At 43.4% G+C, this 14,652-nt stretch overlaps 1 protein-coding gene across 4 annotated transcripts in view; it reads left to right on the top strand.

The window, feature by feature from the left end:
* GARNL3 (GTPase activating Rap/RanGAP domain like 3) overlaps positions 1-14,652 on the top strand; it is a 146,532-nt gene that overhangs the window by 52,466 nt on the left and 79,414 nt on the right. For all 4 annotated transcript variants that reach the window (XM_025475197.3, XM_025475196.3, XM_025475202.3 and 1 more), the window contains one exon: positions 12,813-12,887. In XM_025475197.3, coding sequence (XP_025330982.1) covers positions 12,813-12,887 — 75 coding nt within the window. The remainder of the gene's footprint in view (positions 1-12,812; positions 12,888-14,652) is intronic.

The raw sequence follows: 14,652 nt of genomic DNA, 5'->3' as shown, positions 1-14,652 counted from the left end.
CTCAGGGCATGATCCTGGGGTTCTGAGATCCAGTCCTGCATTAGGCTCCCCGCAGGGAGCCTCCTTCAACCTCTTCCTATGTGTCTGCCTCTGTGTGTCTCATGAATAAATAAATTAATTTAAAATTTTTTAAGATTTTATTTATTTATTCATGAGAGACACACAGAGAGAGAAGCAAAGACACAGGCAGAGGGAGAAGCAGACGCCATGCAGGAAGCCTGATGTGGGACTCGATCCTGGGACTCCGGGATCATGCCCTGAGCCAATGGCAGACACTCAACTGCTGAGCCACCCAGGCATCCCTAAATAAAATGCCTTTAAAAAGTCACTTGAGTTTGTTTAAACTCCAGGCCCTGGTTCATTATGTCTGGGGTGTACAGTTTTTACAAGCTTCCATACTGAAAGTGACTTTAAGGTCCTTACATATTTCTCATTTGATCTCTTGAGGAGCTAGGAAGAGGAAATGAACAGGAATGTTTGCTTCTGTGTACTCCCCTTTTTGTGTGACATTTATGTCATTTCCTCTTTCCCTGAGCTTCTGGCACTTCGTCTTGTCTCCCTGACATCTGGAAGATTACATCCCACCAGTTTTGATAAGATCACATCCAGTGTGTCAGAATGCTCTGCTGTAATTAACCTGAGTCTGGGGGCTTTGATCTCCTAGTGCCATAAAGAGTTCTTTCCCAAATATTGAACTCTGTCAACATCATCTTCATGCTTTCAGACAAACAACCAACCTTCAACATGTCTCCTTTGTTTATGGAATAAAGCGGGAAGTTGCTTAGCCTGACCCATAAGGCTTTCCCATAGTCTCTCTCCAGCCTGTCTTTGGAGCCTGTGCTCCTCTGACCCATGATCCAGCCAAATAGGCCTTTACCTATAATTACCCAGGCCCCCAGGGCTTCTTTATGGCTCTCTTTCCTTCTAAAATACCTTCTTGAAATATGTGTCTGCCAGATCTGTTTTCCAAGCAGCCTTACCTGATTCCCCTATAAAGAAGTCATCTTTTACCCGTTAGAACCCTCCATTTCTTGGGGCAGCTGGGTGGTTCAGTCAATTAAGTGTCCGATTCTTGATTTCGGTTCAAGTCATGATCTCAGGGTCATGATATCGAGCCCCATGTGAAGGCCTGTGTAAGGCTCTGGACTGGGCATGGAGCCTGCCTAAGATTCTCCCTCTTTCCTCTCCCTCTGCCCCATGCCCTCCCCCCAACCCCACCCCACACTTGCCCCCTCTCTCTCTCAAAAAAACAAAAACAAAAACAAAAAAACCCTCAATTTCTTTGTCTCTCTCTCTGACACCTGTCATATTTTACACCGTAATTAGTTGTAGACATTTCACCTTTTCTAGTGGGCAGGGTTTATCATTCTTTTGTTGTTGTTGCTGTGTCTCCAGTGGTATTAGCTCATGGCCAGAGGTCCACATATTAGCTAAAAGATCAGTTTGGCTAAAAATCTAGTGTCTAATAAGTTCTTTTCCTCTTCTCAGATTTTTTTTATATTACTTCCCAATCTTGTGTGTGTGTGTGTGTGTGTGTGTGCGCGTGCGTGTGCGCACAGGTGCATGCCGGCATACTTCTAAATACACTGTTTGTAAAAGGAATGCATGTTTGTCATAGAAAATTTGAAATATACCAAAAAGCACAGGAAAATTACATTCATCTGTAATCCTACCACCTTCAGGTAATCACTATTAAGATTTACTGTATGTCCCTTTATAAATTATATACAAAATGGGTTTGTATGCTTTACTGGTGTTATTACTTTAAAACAAAGTATAATCTTTCCCAAGATGTAAATGGTCTTCCCCAAACAACTTTTTTTCTCCTCCCATCCAAATGCCCTTCTCCCTTCTGTCTGATGGCTGTGACCTCCAGAACAATACCATGGAGTCCATGTCCTGCTGTTCCAGGTAATTTTTTAGGCGGTACATGAGGGTATCTGTTCTCAGTCATTACATATTTGAGACTGTCTCAAGTAATGCCTTCCACAAGAATAATTTGGCCCATTTAAATTTTCCGAATGACCACCTTTTTCTCTTAAAACTTGACAAATTCTGATCTGATACTATATTCATTTTATACGTCTGCAGTCACAAATGGCCATTTGTTGTTCTGTTAAAACAACAGAAATGAATTATCTCACAGTTCTGGAAGTCCAAAATCAACATGACGGCAGGCCATGCTCCTTCTCAGAAGGTTCTAGGGAAAAATCCTTCCTTGCTTCTTCCGGTCTCCGGGGCCGCCTATAATCCCTGACACTCTTGGGACTTGTAGCTACATCATTCCAGGCCTCGCTGCTGGTGTTACAGGGCCTTCTTCCCTACATTCTCATGTCTACACCCCCTCTCTCGTCTCTTGTGAAGACACCAGCCATTGAATTTCAGTCCCACCCTAATCCGCTATGGCTTCATCTTAACTTACTCAATCACATCTCCAAAGACCCTCTTTGCAAATAGGCACACATTCTGAGAGTCCAGATGGACGTAAATTTGGGAAAACACTATTCAACCCAGTGTGGTTAGTTTCTGCTTTACAGTGTTCCAAAGAGAAGCCTGGGGCAGTTTATTTTCTTTCATGGTGACTTTACCACCTGGATTTTTCTTAGATCGTTTTTATTCTTTTATTTAAAAATTTCCTGTAATTTCTGTATGTTTCTCTTTTCATTAATTTTGCCTTAAACATTGCATCTCTTTGATTCTTAGTCCCTGGTCTTTTGTCAGGAATGAATATTGTCTTCTGTATCTTTGATTATTGTTTATTTTCCCCAGCACAACAGTTAAGAAACATCTTTTTCTCCGTTCTTTATAACTGTCTTTTCTGTCTCATTGTTTTCCTTTCATTTTGTTCATTTTCATTGTGGAGAAGCATCCTAAATAAAGACCATATTACTCTTGCTGTTTACTACAATGCACATTTTGCTTCCCCTCAACAATGTTAATCTTGAATTTTTGTTTTTGGTCCTCTTTTTTTAATCACTTCCAAAAGCTTTATACCCTTGTAAAGATCATGTCTTCTGTCTTATGGAGGGCAACAACTGCTTTTCTCAAATTTTATTTTGGTTTCATAGTAAAAACATGGTGCGCTTTCCTTCTAGCTTTCATGACCATCTGTAGCATTTTTTTCATAGCTCCCATGTTGGGTTGTTTTGATTTTTTTAACAAAATCTTCAAACAAAACAAAGAGCTACTTGGATCTTGTATTTTTCAACAGACAGAATATATGACTGGCCATCAGCTCTCATTGTCCTTTTGGGTACCGTAGCTTCTCTGAGCTGATGAGCTGAATGGCCAGTTGTTGTGCAGAGCTCCCTGATCAATGTCCAGTGTCTAGCTGGTGTTTATCTTATAAAGCTCTGCTGGAGGGAGATAGGATGCTCTCCATGCTTGGCTTTGGCTGCTCTAAACCAGTGGCTCCAGAATTTATATGTATAGCAGAGGCTAGTGTGGGAAAGATAGCAGTCTGGTTGGAAGAGGAGTAATCCAAGTAATGTATGCTCAGCTCTTTACCTGAGCTTGAGAAAATGGCATCTGTGTGGATTAAAGAATAGGATGGAGGAGAACCTGTGTGGCTTAAGTAGTTAAGCATCTGCCTTTGGCCCTGGTCGTGATCCTAGGGTCCTGGGATTGAGTCCTGCATCAGGATCCCCACAGGGAACCTGCTTCTCCCTCCACCTATGTCTCTACCTCCCTCCCTGTGTCTCTTATGAATAAAGAAATAAAATATTGGGGGATCCCTGGGTGGCTCAGCAGTTTGGCGCCTGCCTTCGGCCTGGGGCATGGTCCTGGGGTCCTGGGATTGAGTCCCGTGTCGGGCTCCCTGCATGGAGCCTGCCTCTCCCTCTGCCTGTGTCTCTGCCTCTCACTCTCTATGTCTCTCATAAATGAATAAATAAAATCTTAAAAAATATATTTTTATTTTTATTATTTTTTTATTTTTAAAGATGTTACTTATCTATTTGACAGAGCATGAGCAGGGACAATAGCAGAGGGAGGGGGAGAAGCAGGCTCCCCACGGAGCGGGGATCCAGACGTGGGGCTTGATCCCAGGACCATGATCTAAGCCAAAGGCAGGTGCTTTACCGGCTGACCCACCCAGGCACCCAGAAAGAAAATCTTAAAAAAAAAAAAGAATAGGATGAAGATTATAATGAGGTTGAATCTTTCCCATTCCAGTCACCCTTGGGCATTGTGGCAAAACTATGCTCCCCAGGAAGCTCCACTCTAGGACTCCTCCTGTCTCTTCCTACCGTGGTGCTCTGCTTATGAAGACTTTCTCTCCCTCCTCCACACTTCCTGCCTGGTGTTTTCTTGGAGTGAAAAAGTGGTGCTAATGTGGCTGCAGCTACCTTAAAATGCAGCACCCTTGCAGTGTAAGGATGACTCCCAATATCTTACTGTCATTCTTCATATAGACCCAGCATCTCTCAGCCAAGGTAAGACTGTGGAGGGACAAATAAAGTGCCCTCCAGCTCCCCATGCTGACCATAGATTTACTCTGTGTCAGGCAACAAAGTCAGTGATTGAACATGTTTCTCCATTCTTCTCCATTGGTCATCTAGTAAGGAGAAAATGTCCTGAAATCTTGGCCACAGGATGGGCAGTCTTTCTTTGGACTCATGAATTGTCATCTTTCATGCTGAATGTTCACAGGCATTTTCACAGGGAAATGGAGTATCGGGGACTGAAAGATAATATTTAAATGAGAAAACCCAAACAGATGCATTTTGAGATGGAGAGTCATATGATGGTAATCATCCTGACTGACCTCACACATCTCAGTAAAACAGGTGGAGAGGTCATCATCTCTTCGAAGAAAGGGTGTATCTGCAGCCACTGACAAGCCAGGGCCAAGGTGGGAGATGTAATGGAATGTGAGAAAAGAACAGAGAAAGGAATTAGGGAGTGGTAGTGAAGATCTAGACAAGGTCAAGTAGCCTGAGCTTATTGTAATCCTAATCTCATGGATACTTTTGTGTCATTGAACACAAAAAGAGTGGGAACGTCCTTGGTAGTGCGTGGTTGAAAGCTGGGGCTTGACGCAGAGGGCACAAGGAGAGGTCGGCAGTACAAGAGACCCATCTATTGATAAACGCAGTGTTGACATAACTGATCACAGGCCCTGGCCAGAACGTACACCTAAAACCCAAAGTGGGTTACCAGCCAGGTAGTAATGACAGAACTAGTCCTTGCCCCTACTCCTTGCCTCTCCCTGCAGGCAGTGGAAGTGTACCAGGAGTGACCAGGAGATGGGCCCAAGAGCCATAGTCACCAGTCAGGGGATGCCCATTCTACCCATCTTCAGGCCCATTTATCCTAGCTCCCTGCCTTTTTTCTCTCTTTCTCTTTTCCTTTCCTTCTTTCTTTCCTTCCTTCCTTCCTTCCTTCCTTCCTTCCTTCCTTCCTTCCTCCCTCCCTCCCTCCCTCCCTCCCTCCCTCCCTCCCTTTCTTCCTTCCTTCCTTTCTTTCTTTCTTTTCTTTCTTTCTTTCTTTCTTTCTTTCTTTCTTTCTTTCTTTCTTTCTTTCTTTCTTTCTTTCTTTCTTTCTTTTTCTTTCTTCTTTCTTTCTTTCTTTCTTTCTTTCTTTCTTTCTTTCTCTTTCTTTCTTTTTAACTAAAGTATACTTAACATACAGTGTTCTATTAGTAATGCATTTGATGGAAATGTTTAAACTTTCTTTCATCCCTCTGAGCAGTGCTTTCTAAGCCAGATGTGTATATGTTGGTGTATGTGTGCATATGTGATTTGCATGTACAGTGTCAAATGGGTCTTCTTGACTCCTATTTGTAGCTTTAAGAAAATCTGCTTCCATTGGAAATCATTTCTCAAAGGCCCTGTACACCTTAAAGAATAAATTTCATTACAGCAATGAAAGCTTCTCCACTTTCCCCCAGGCAGAGTTGGTCTCTCCAGCCTCTGACCTTCCCAAGCACCTCACTCTTGCTACTGTTATGGCATTTAACCAGATTGTGTGGTGATTTATCTGTTTATATGTTTGTTTCTCTCCCACTAGGCTTTAGACTCCTCCAGGGCAGCAATCATGCTGCATTTGTCTTTAGAAGTCCAGCAGTTAGCACAGGCCCTGATAAATAGGTTCTCTCTAATGTTTGCTGGATAGACAGATGTTTAAACAGAGCTTTTGAGCATTTAAATTCAGCATTAAAAACAGTATCATCACACTAACTATAATAATCAGAGCATTTCATGTGAATCATTTTGTTACTAGTATTAGTATATGTGTTTCTGACATTTATTGAGCACTCCCTATGTCCAGGCACTGTTCTAGGCTCATTACATATATTATTGAATGTTCTTCATGAGCCTAGAAGTGGCTACAATCATTGTCCCTATTTTAGAGATTAAGAAGCTGAAATTTAGAGAGGAAAAGGTAAGTGATTTGCCCAAGGTCACACAAGTAATAAGTACAGGACTGAGATTTGAAACCGAGCAGTTGAGTGTAGAAAACCACATTCAGCACCACTCATTGTCAAGAAAGGAGAGGGAGAGGGGAGGGTGTAGAAATTTGAAATACTATTTTTTAAGATGTACTTCATAGTAACCTTTTGAGATTTTTTTCTAGGTTAAAATACCGGTCCTGTGATTTACATACCTAAATGTGAAGTACCCCGTGCATGATAAACAGAAGTCATAGGGAATCCTAGCCCTGCTTTAGAATGGAAGTAGACACCAGACCAAAGAAGCAAAGCAATTAAGTATAGAAAGAGCCTTTTGTTTTTGAAAAATTACATATTCATAGTAACTTAGGAAATATTCTCACCTAATTGCCTGTAATATTAAAGGAATAATATTCTTATTTACAGTAGTTAATGAATAACATTTTTACTCCCTATTTTAATTTTTTTCTTTTAAATTAATTTGTTAAATCATACAACTGGATATAATTGCTTGGCTAGTACTTTTTTCCAGAAATAAAACATCTAATACATTAAACACAGTTTAGTGTTAAATGAATCTGTTACACTTTGGCTGAGTTTGGACCAAACCCTCTACTCGAGATGTTACATTTCCATGAATTTCCACTGTTTTTAATGTATTTAACTTAACTGGAGGAGTTTCTTCCTGAGAAACCGATTCAATCCCAGTCACCCAGAATGACATCCATGGGCAGCATGTCACAGTCCTGTCCAACAGCACTTTCTAGGACTCTGGAAATTTGAGTAGCCACATGGCAGCATTGAGCATCTGAATGTCACTAGTGCTACTGAGGAACTGAGTGGGTTTTTTTTTATTTTACTGTAAGTAACATAACATTTAAATAGGTCTCATGGCTACAGTATTGGAAGGTGCAGGAACTCAAGGAATCCATCATTAGTCAAATGACCTTTGGATTTGCCTTCTCTCTCTCTGTCTCTCTTTCTCTGGCAGTCTTCTTCAGCACAGCCCTTCCTTTGGTGTATAACCAAATTAGAGATGTCGGACAAGATAAAGGAAAATAAGATAAAAGTCCTGCCCTCCTTTCTTAGTATTACTGATGCTATATGTATGTTAACACCCTTTCCCTGAAATTCTGCATCAAAACCAATGCAAAGGGATTCTTTGAGGGAACATTATGCCGCTTCCCAGTGAGTGAGGGTACTATCCTGTGGGGACAGGGCCCTGGCCTCCTCAGGAGCCCGCCTGAGCCAGGGCCCCCTCTGTGGGGCCGTGTTCTGACTACTGGCACAGTTCTACAAGCAGTTCCTGGTACTTCATGTTTCTTTCTCTTCCAAAACCAGTTTTCATCATGCATATTTTCCCAGAAAACATCCATTTTGTTGAAGGTTTTCATAATGCTTGCATCATCTCAAGTAGCATTCTGTTGTGCTTTAAAAAATCTCTTTCTTTTTAGCAGTCATGTTTTCCTTATTATCACCCCATATTCATATTTTTTCTTTGCTTTTTAAAATCAGATTTGCTGGTGATTTCTTGGAAGTGTCGATTGATTCCGCTCCCTTTTTAAAATCTATAATTTCTACTCTGACTTTTTAAAAAAATTTTTTTAAGATTTTATTTATTTATTCATGAGAGACACACACAGAGAAAGAAAGAGGCAGAGACACAGGCAGAGGGAGAAGCAGGCTCCATGCAGGGAGCCCGACATGGGACTCGATCCCGGGTCTCCAGGATCATGCCCTGGGCCGAAGGCGGTGCCAAACCACCAAGCCACCTGAGGCTGCCCCTCTACTCTGATTTTTTTAAAAATATTTTATTTATTTATTCATGAGAGACAGAGAGGCAGACACATAGGCTGAGGGAAAGCAGGCTCCATGCAGGAGCCCAATGTGGGACTCCATCCCAGACCCTGGGATCACACCCTGAGTCAAAGGCAGACGCTCAACCACTGAGCCACCCAGGTGTCCCCCTGCTCTGATTTTTTTTTTTAAGATTTTATTATTTATTCATGATAGACATAGAGAGAGAGAGAGAGAGAGAGAGAGAGGCAGAGACACAGGCAGAGGGAGAAGCAGGCTCCATGCCGGGAGCCTGATGCAGGACCTGATCCTGGGACTCCAGGATCACACCCTGGGCCAAAGGCAGGCGCTGAACCATTGAGCCACCCAGGGATCCCAGCCCTTGCTCTGATTTTTGATTGACTCCTTCCCCTTGCTTTCCTTGGGTTTTGTTAGCATTCTTTTTGGTATCTCCTAGAGGAAAAGTTGAGACACCTTCCCTCCTAAAGGGCCTCACTCCCCACATGCCACCTGGGCCTTGGACCCATCTTCAAGTGGGGAGAATTAAGTCAAAGAGAGTTTCCTTAAGGGAATTGGTCTAGCCATGTGTCCAGGGCATTCCATCCCTGGAGAAGATGGCAGGAGTGTATTTTAGTGGCCGCCAGAACTCTGCACTGCATTGGATGAACTGGGGCAGGGTCCCTCTAGGTTACGTGGTGTTGGACATTTAGATAGGTTCTAGTACATTATTTCATTCCTGAGTCTAATCTTCCAACCAAGGGGAGAGTTTCAAATTTCTATAGTTTTAATTGGCCAGATCACAGGCATGAGGAATAACAGAAAGAAGACCACCTACAGAAACAGCTTCTGTGCTGCATTAAAAGGAATTTTTTTCTTTTTCTTTTTCTTTTTCTTTTTCTTGTTCTTTTTTTTTTTTTTTTTTTTTTTTTTTTTTTTTTTTTAGGATTTTTTTTTCTGGATTGTTTTTCTCATCCCCAAGTGCCCTGGAGCACTCTCTCCTTTCACACCGGCTGGTGTACTAGTCCTGCTCGGGCCCCATCCAGCATGGCACCTTCTGCTTTACTCAGCCAGCTGCCCAAACCAGCTGGGCAGGGGAGCCCTGGGACTTCATTCAGCGAGCTGGTGCTAGGTCCTTTGCCCGCATGACCAGTGAGTCACCTGTCCACCTAGTGCCTTAACACCCACGCTCCCCTCAGACAGACCCTGACAGCAGTTACCCAGGGTGCCAGGTGGATGTGCTGGACCTGATGCAGTTCCCAGCAGCCCAGCTCGCCCTTGCACGTGGTGGTTCAGGTTATTTGGCCTTTCCTTGACCCTGGTCATTCCTTTATGATAGACCTGGTAGAATTTCCTTGAATTTTCTTACGTGAGTCATGAGCCACCGGTTTCCAGGACTGGCATAGATCTTACTCCCATTTTTGGTCATTTCAGTAGGAATTTGGCCTTCATCTATTCACATATTTCTTATTTGGTAAGTGTTTAGTGGACATCTGTACTGTGTCAGATGGGGTACTTGGCTCTGGGGATGCGGTGGTAAGAACAACAAGCAATCACTCTCTCCATGGAGCTTATCATGGGGGAGCAGGGAGCACGTGAGGAGGAAGGGCATGAATCGTGTAACCACACAAAGAGATGAGATCATAATTCACAGGAGTGCTCCAGCACTTATGTTGGGGTCATTTTCCCAGGCACTGAGGTCAGGGAAAACCCATACAGTAGGGACTGCAGTGAATTTGGAGGATGAGTAGGAATTCTTGAGGGGAAAATGGGAGAGGACTTCCCAGCAAGGGAGCGTCATGTGCACCCACCCTCTGGTGGGAAGGAGCAGAGTGCTGGGACAGAGGTGGGACTGGGGGACAGTCCAAATTATGGTTTACCGAAATTGCTCAGCAGTGTGCAGATTGGGTCAGAGAAGCCATGGTGGATGGGTTCATCAACCTGCTAGGGGGCGGTTACAGTCATCCAGGCAAAAGATGACACTGACTGGGGTGCACATGGTGGTGGTGGAGATGGTAAAGGTGGGAAAGTCAAACATGTCAGCCTGAAGCCCATGTTCAGTGCCTGTGAGTTTCAGATCAGAGGGAGCCAGATTCCTTCCAGTTTCAGATCATTAAACATGTTCTTCCTTTCTGCTTCTTGAACCTTTTAAGCAAGAAAGGCAATTAACTTCTTGTTCTAATCTCTGCACATTATTGCCTATGCCTGACAGTGTCTGGAATATAGTGGTGAACATTTTATATTTGTTATTGAATAAAGGAATGACTCAGTGAATGACTGTCAGCTCTTCTCCTAAGCCTTTAAATCTTGCTTGAGACTAGCTATGTGAAGACTGTATCCATCAACCTCTAATTCAAGGGAGCACATGTTCCACTGTCTCTTTATACACCTGTGTCAGGTGTATTAATTGATGGCAGCTCTCTTTTCTCTCCAGATGTGACCTCCGAACACTTCTCCCAAAGCCCTTGAGGCAGCCTATACCAAGAACACTTGGCTTCCAACTTATTTGCTATAACCTATATTTTAACATTTTAACAGTGAATAGAAGATCATGAGCAAAGAGGAAGCTGACAGTGAATCCTCTATACTTCTCCTGTGAAAATGACTGTGACCCCAGGAGAGCCACATTCATCTTGCTCTTGAACTTTAGAATTGGCCTCTCTAAACTAGGGAAGAGTCCACCAGACCTCACTTCTGACATTAACTTCAGAGTACAAGGGTCCCCCGGGCCACTCTCAGGTTCAATAATTTGTAGAAGGGGACTCACAGAATCTAGTGAAAGCTGTTATGCTCACTTATGGTTTATTACAGCAAAAGGATACAGATTAAGATCAGCCAAGAGAACAGAGACACATGAGACAGAGTCTAGGAGAGTTCCAAATGCAGAGCTTCCAGTTGTCCTCTCAGTGGGGTCATGGACAGCACTAATTCCTCCTAGCAATGACGTGTGACAGTATATACACCAGGAAAGTTCACCTAAGTCTTGTATCCAGAGGTAGATCTGATACTGTGTAACCCAAAGCACCCCCAGCCCCCACCCCATAAGTCATTATATTCTCCTCCTGGCTCAAAGAGCCAGGTAAACAGACACTCCTAAAGGACATTCCCAGGACTTAGAGATGACCTCTCAGGAGCCAAGGGCAAAGGCCAGACTTCTCTTGGGCAGAGCTAAATTCTTTACCACACAGCTTCTATTACTCGTCTTCAATTTACTTCAATTTTTAATAATCTGATGCTATAAGCAGCTAAACATATACATAAAAATATTTTTATCTGTTTTTAGAAATGATTTTGCAGGATAAACATCAGATGGAAAACCTGGGCCTTTTCATGGGCATTCCACAGAGGATGGTTAGATAGGGAAATGGTTAGGTGAGGATAATGAGTTTCTGAACTCTGTGTTCACATCCGAAGCCTCTCAGGTACTAACTAGGATATGACTATGGCTGGTTATTGTAACCTTCCTATGCCTCAGTTTCCTTGTTGGTAGATGACAACAAAGATGGTACCCACCCGATGAGATAACGCATGTGAAGGCTGGAACAGTGCACCATTTATAGAAGTGCTCAATAAATATCACATACCATTCTTTCTATATTTATCATGAAAAGATTTATCAGCCTTTGGAAATAATTTTCCTTGGGAAGTTTTGTAGTTTCCCCTAATTTTTTTTTCATTTTCACACCTTCATATCTCTTAACACAAGTGAATATAGGAAATAACCATCTTTCTTAAGAAATTGTGTATCTGTTTGACCAGGTAAGTCTTGAGTTAAGAGAGGCATGAAGTGTCCTCCCCTGGGACAAACATATTCTAATGAGTCTGGGAAATGGAAATTCTTGGCAGATCTTTGCTACAAATGGTGGGCAGATTTAAAGATTAAAAAAAGACATGTCATTTTCCCAAGTTGCTACTAAGAAATCTAGAAGATTTGGGGAAAAATAAGTTAACTCTCAAGTCAGTAATTTTAGGGCTGATGCTCCAAGCCCAGATTTCACTCGTCTCGCTCCACCAGTGGACTCCTTGAAGACTTGTCTATTTGCAAGTATCATTGTGCCAGAGCTCAAATAGAGCCTGCCAGCCTTGGAAGGGGCTAATTGGCCTTTTGGAGACCATTTAAAACTGAATGAAGCACCAGAGCTTTCTGTGATGTTAGTAGAGCCTTGAGTTTGTGCCAGCCATTAATTGTTTTTTGGGCTTTCCTGTGAAGACGGCCGATCTTGAGACTTGGCTTTCTGCTTTGCCATCTGTGAGCTACACTTGTCCACATGTGATGTGTATTAAGATTATTTTTCCAGGGAGCATCGCTTTAATATTTTTCTGTATTAAAATATATTCACACTTAGATTTTATTGAACATGTTCACATTTAGATTTGATGTTCTTGTTTTCACTACTCTTGTGCTTTGGGGTGGGGGTGGGGTCCTTGCTGTTCAGCATCTAAAGACTGTGGAGGCCAACTGTGTGAGGACTTGGCTGACAGAGCTTCAGAAAGACCGTTAGCTTCTAAGCTGGGCCCTCCAACTGTCATTGGATTTGGCTTGCTTATAGGATGGATACAGACAGACAGACAGAGGCTTTGCACGTGATGACCCAGCCACCTAACTGTGCATTTTCTTTTCCCCTAGCTTATTTCCAGTGATGCTGATGGAGCCATCCAAAGGGCTGGAAGATTCAGAGTGGAAAATGGCTCCTCAGATGAGGTAAGGAAGCCCCCCTACCACACACACACACACACACACACACACACACACACACACACACCATGTTGTCGCCAAGCCATGGTTATAGCACCTGGGATATACCAGTAAGCAGTTTGTGCTGCTTGTTACCACAGAACACTTCTCTAAATGCAGCCTGGGAAGGGTTCAGTGGAGCTCTTCAGAGCTTTGCTTGAAGCAGATGTGAAGGGAAGGTGCTATTATTCTTTGTGTGGAAGGTGCTATTCGTAGGCACCTTTAAAAGATCTATAATAAAGCGAGGGAGACATTAAGGTGGTCTGCCAGCAGTGGGACCAAAGAAGAATTCACAGCCAGGGCACTCTTTGCAGGTGGCCCCAGAAATCCATCTCCTCCCTATGCCAAGCCAGTAAGCTGGGTATTGCTCTGTAAGCAACACAGGGTCCAAGAGAGAGATGTAAAAGGCACTACAATTACCAAATGTCATCTTATTCAGGGAAGACACCAGAAAAGGTGTCTAGAAAGAGGGCTTGGACCTCCTGGTCTTCCTTCCTGCCTGCTACAGGAATTCACGTTGCTTGTCTTTCTTCTTCAGATTCCCACTGCCTGGTCTATCCCTAAAACTGCAGAGTGTGGTGTAAGCCCCCCATGCTTTCCATCTTTGCCACTTCCCTGAGAGGTAGGCCGTCAGAGTGCTTTAGCACCCCCACTGCAGCTTTGGAGTCGGACAAACATAGGTTCAAGTTTTTGCTCCCCCATCCCCTAGTTATGTGACCCTGAGCAATTAACCCAGCCTTTCTGAGCCTCGGTTTCTTCATCTATAAAATGGAATGTGCCTCAGGATTATTAAAAAGAGTTAGTGAGCCAAGCTTGTAAAGCTGTCGGCACTATGTCCACCATATGTAAGCAGTCAGGAAGTGACAGTTATACTACGGACGATGGTGGGGTTGTTAACATAACTACTGCTGTACTGCCAGCCTTGCTTTCCTGACCACCTCCTTGATGAAATTCTTGGTGAAGGGCTATGGATTTAACATGAAAGGCCATAGCATTTTGGAAGTTGTTTCTCATCTTCAACTTTGGACTTAACTTCACATACCCAGACGTGGTACCTTCACCATTGCTCTGTGAGGTGCAAAGAGGCCTGTCCCATCTTAGGCTGGACTTCTGAAGAGGTGCCCACATATTTCTTGTCCAGAATGATGTCAGCCAACCCACACAGGGGAAGGAAGTCCTGGGGGAATTTGCTTCAGAAGCTTGGAAACAGCCGTCCTCAAATGGGCCAGCTCCTGAAACGAGATAGTCTTATTACCACCGAAATGGGCAGCCAGCTGTGTACCAGGAGCTAAGCCAGGAGCAGAAACACTGAGTCCTCATTTTCCAGTGTTCAGAAAGCTAGCAGCCACCATGCTGAGTTTCTACTTTGAGAACCTAAGTACCAGAGACCCTGGAGATTGCTGTACCTTGAGACATCCTTGTGCTCCCAAAATTTTTGCAAAACTTTAGCCCAGCCTGAAATTGAGCAAACTGTACTAGACTTTCCCCACCCCACATAAGCACAACTCTGCTCCCTGCCAAAACGAGTTTCTAGAGGAAATCCACATATCCTAAGGAAGACGTAAATGTGGTCCTAGGATCACTAAACACTCCTCACCTGTCTGTGTCATCTGCCCCTGCCACATGCCAAAGGACATGTTCTGGACCTGGTCAGGGATTAGAAGTCACCTCTGGAAGATTGTGGGCAAGAGTGGCTCTAGAGTCAGACTGCTTGGGTTCAAATGGTGAATCT

This window comes from Canis lupus, chromosome 9, assembly GCF_003254725.2.
Source record: "Canis lupus dingo isolate Sandy chromosome 9, ASM325472v2, whole genome shotgun sequence".
Lineage (NCBI taxonomy): Eukaryota > Metazoa > Chordata > Mammalia > Carnivora > Canidae > Canis > Canis lupus.
This window is presented reverse-complemented; position numbering and strand designations above follow the sequence as displayed.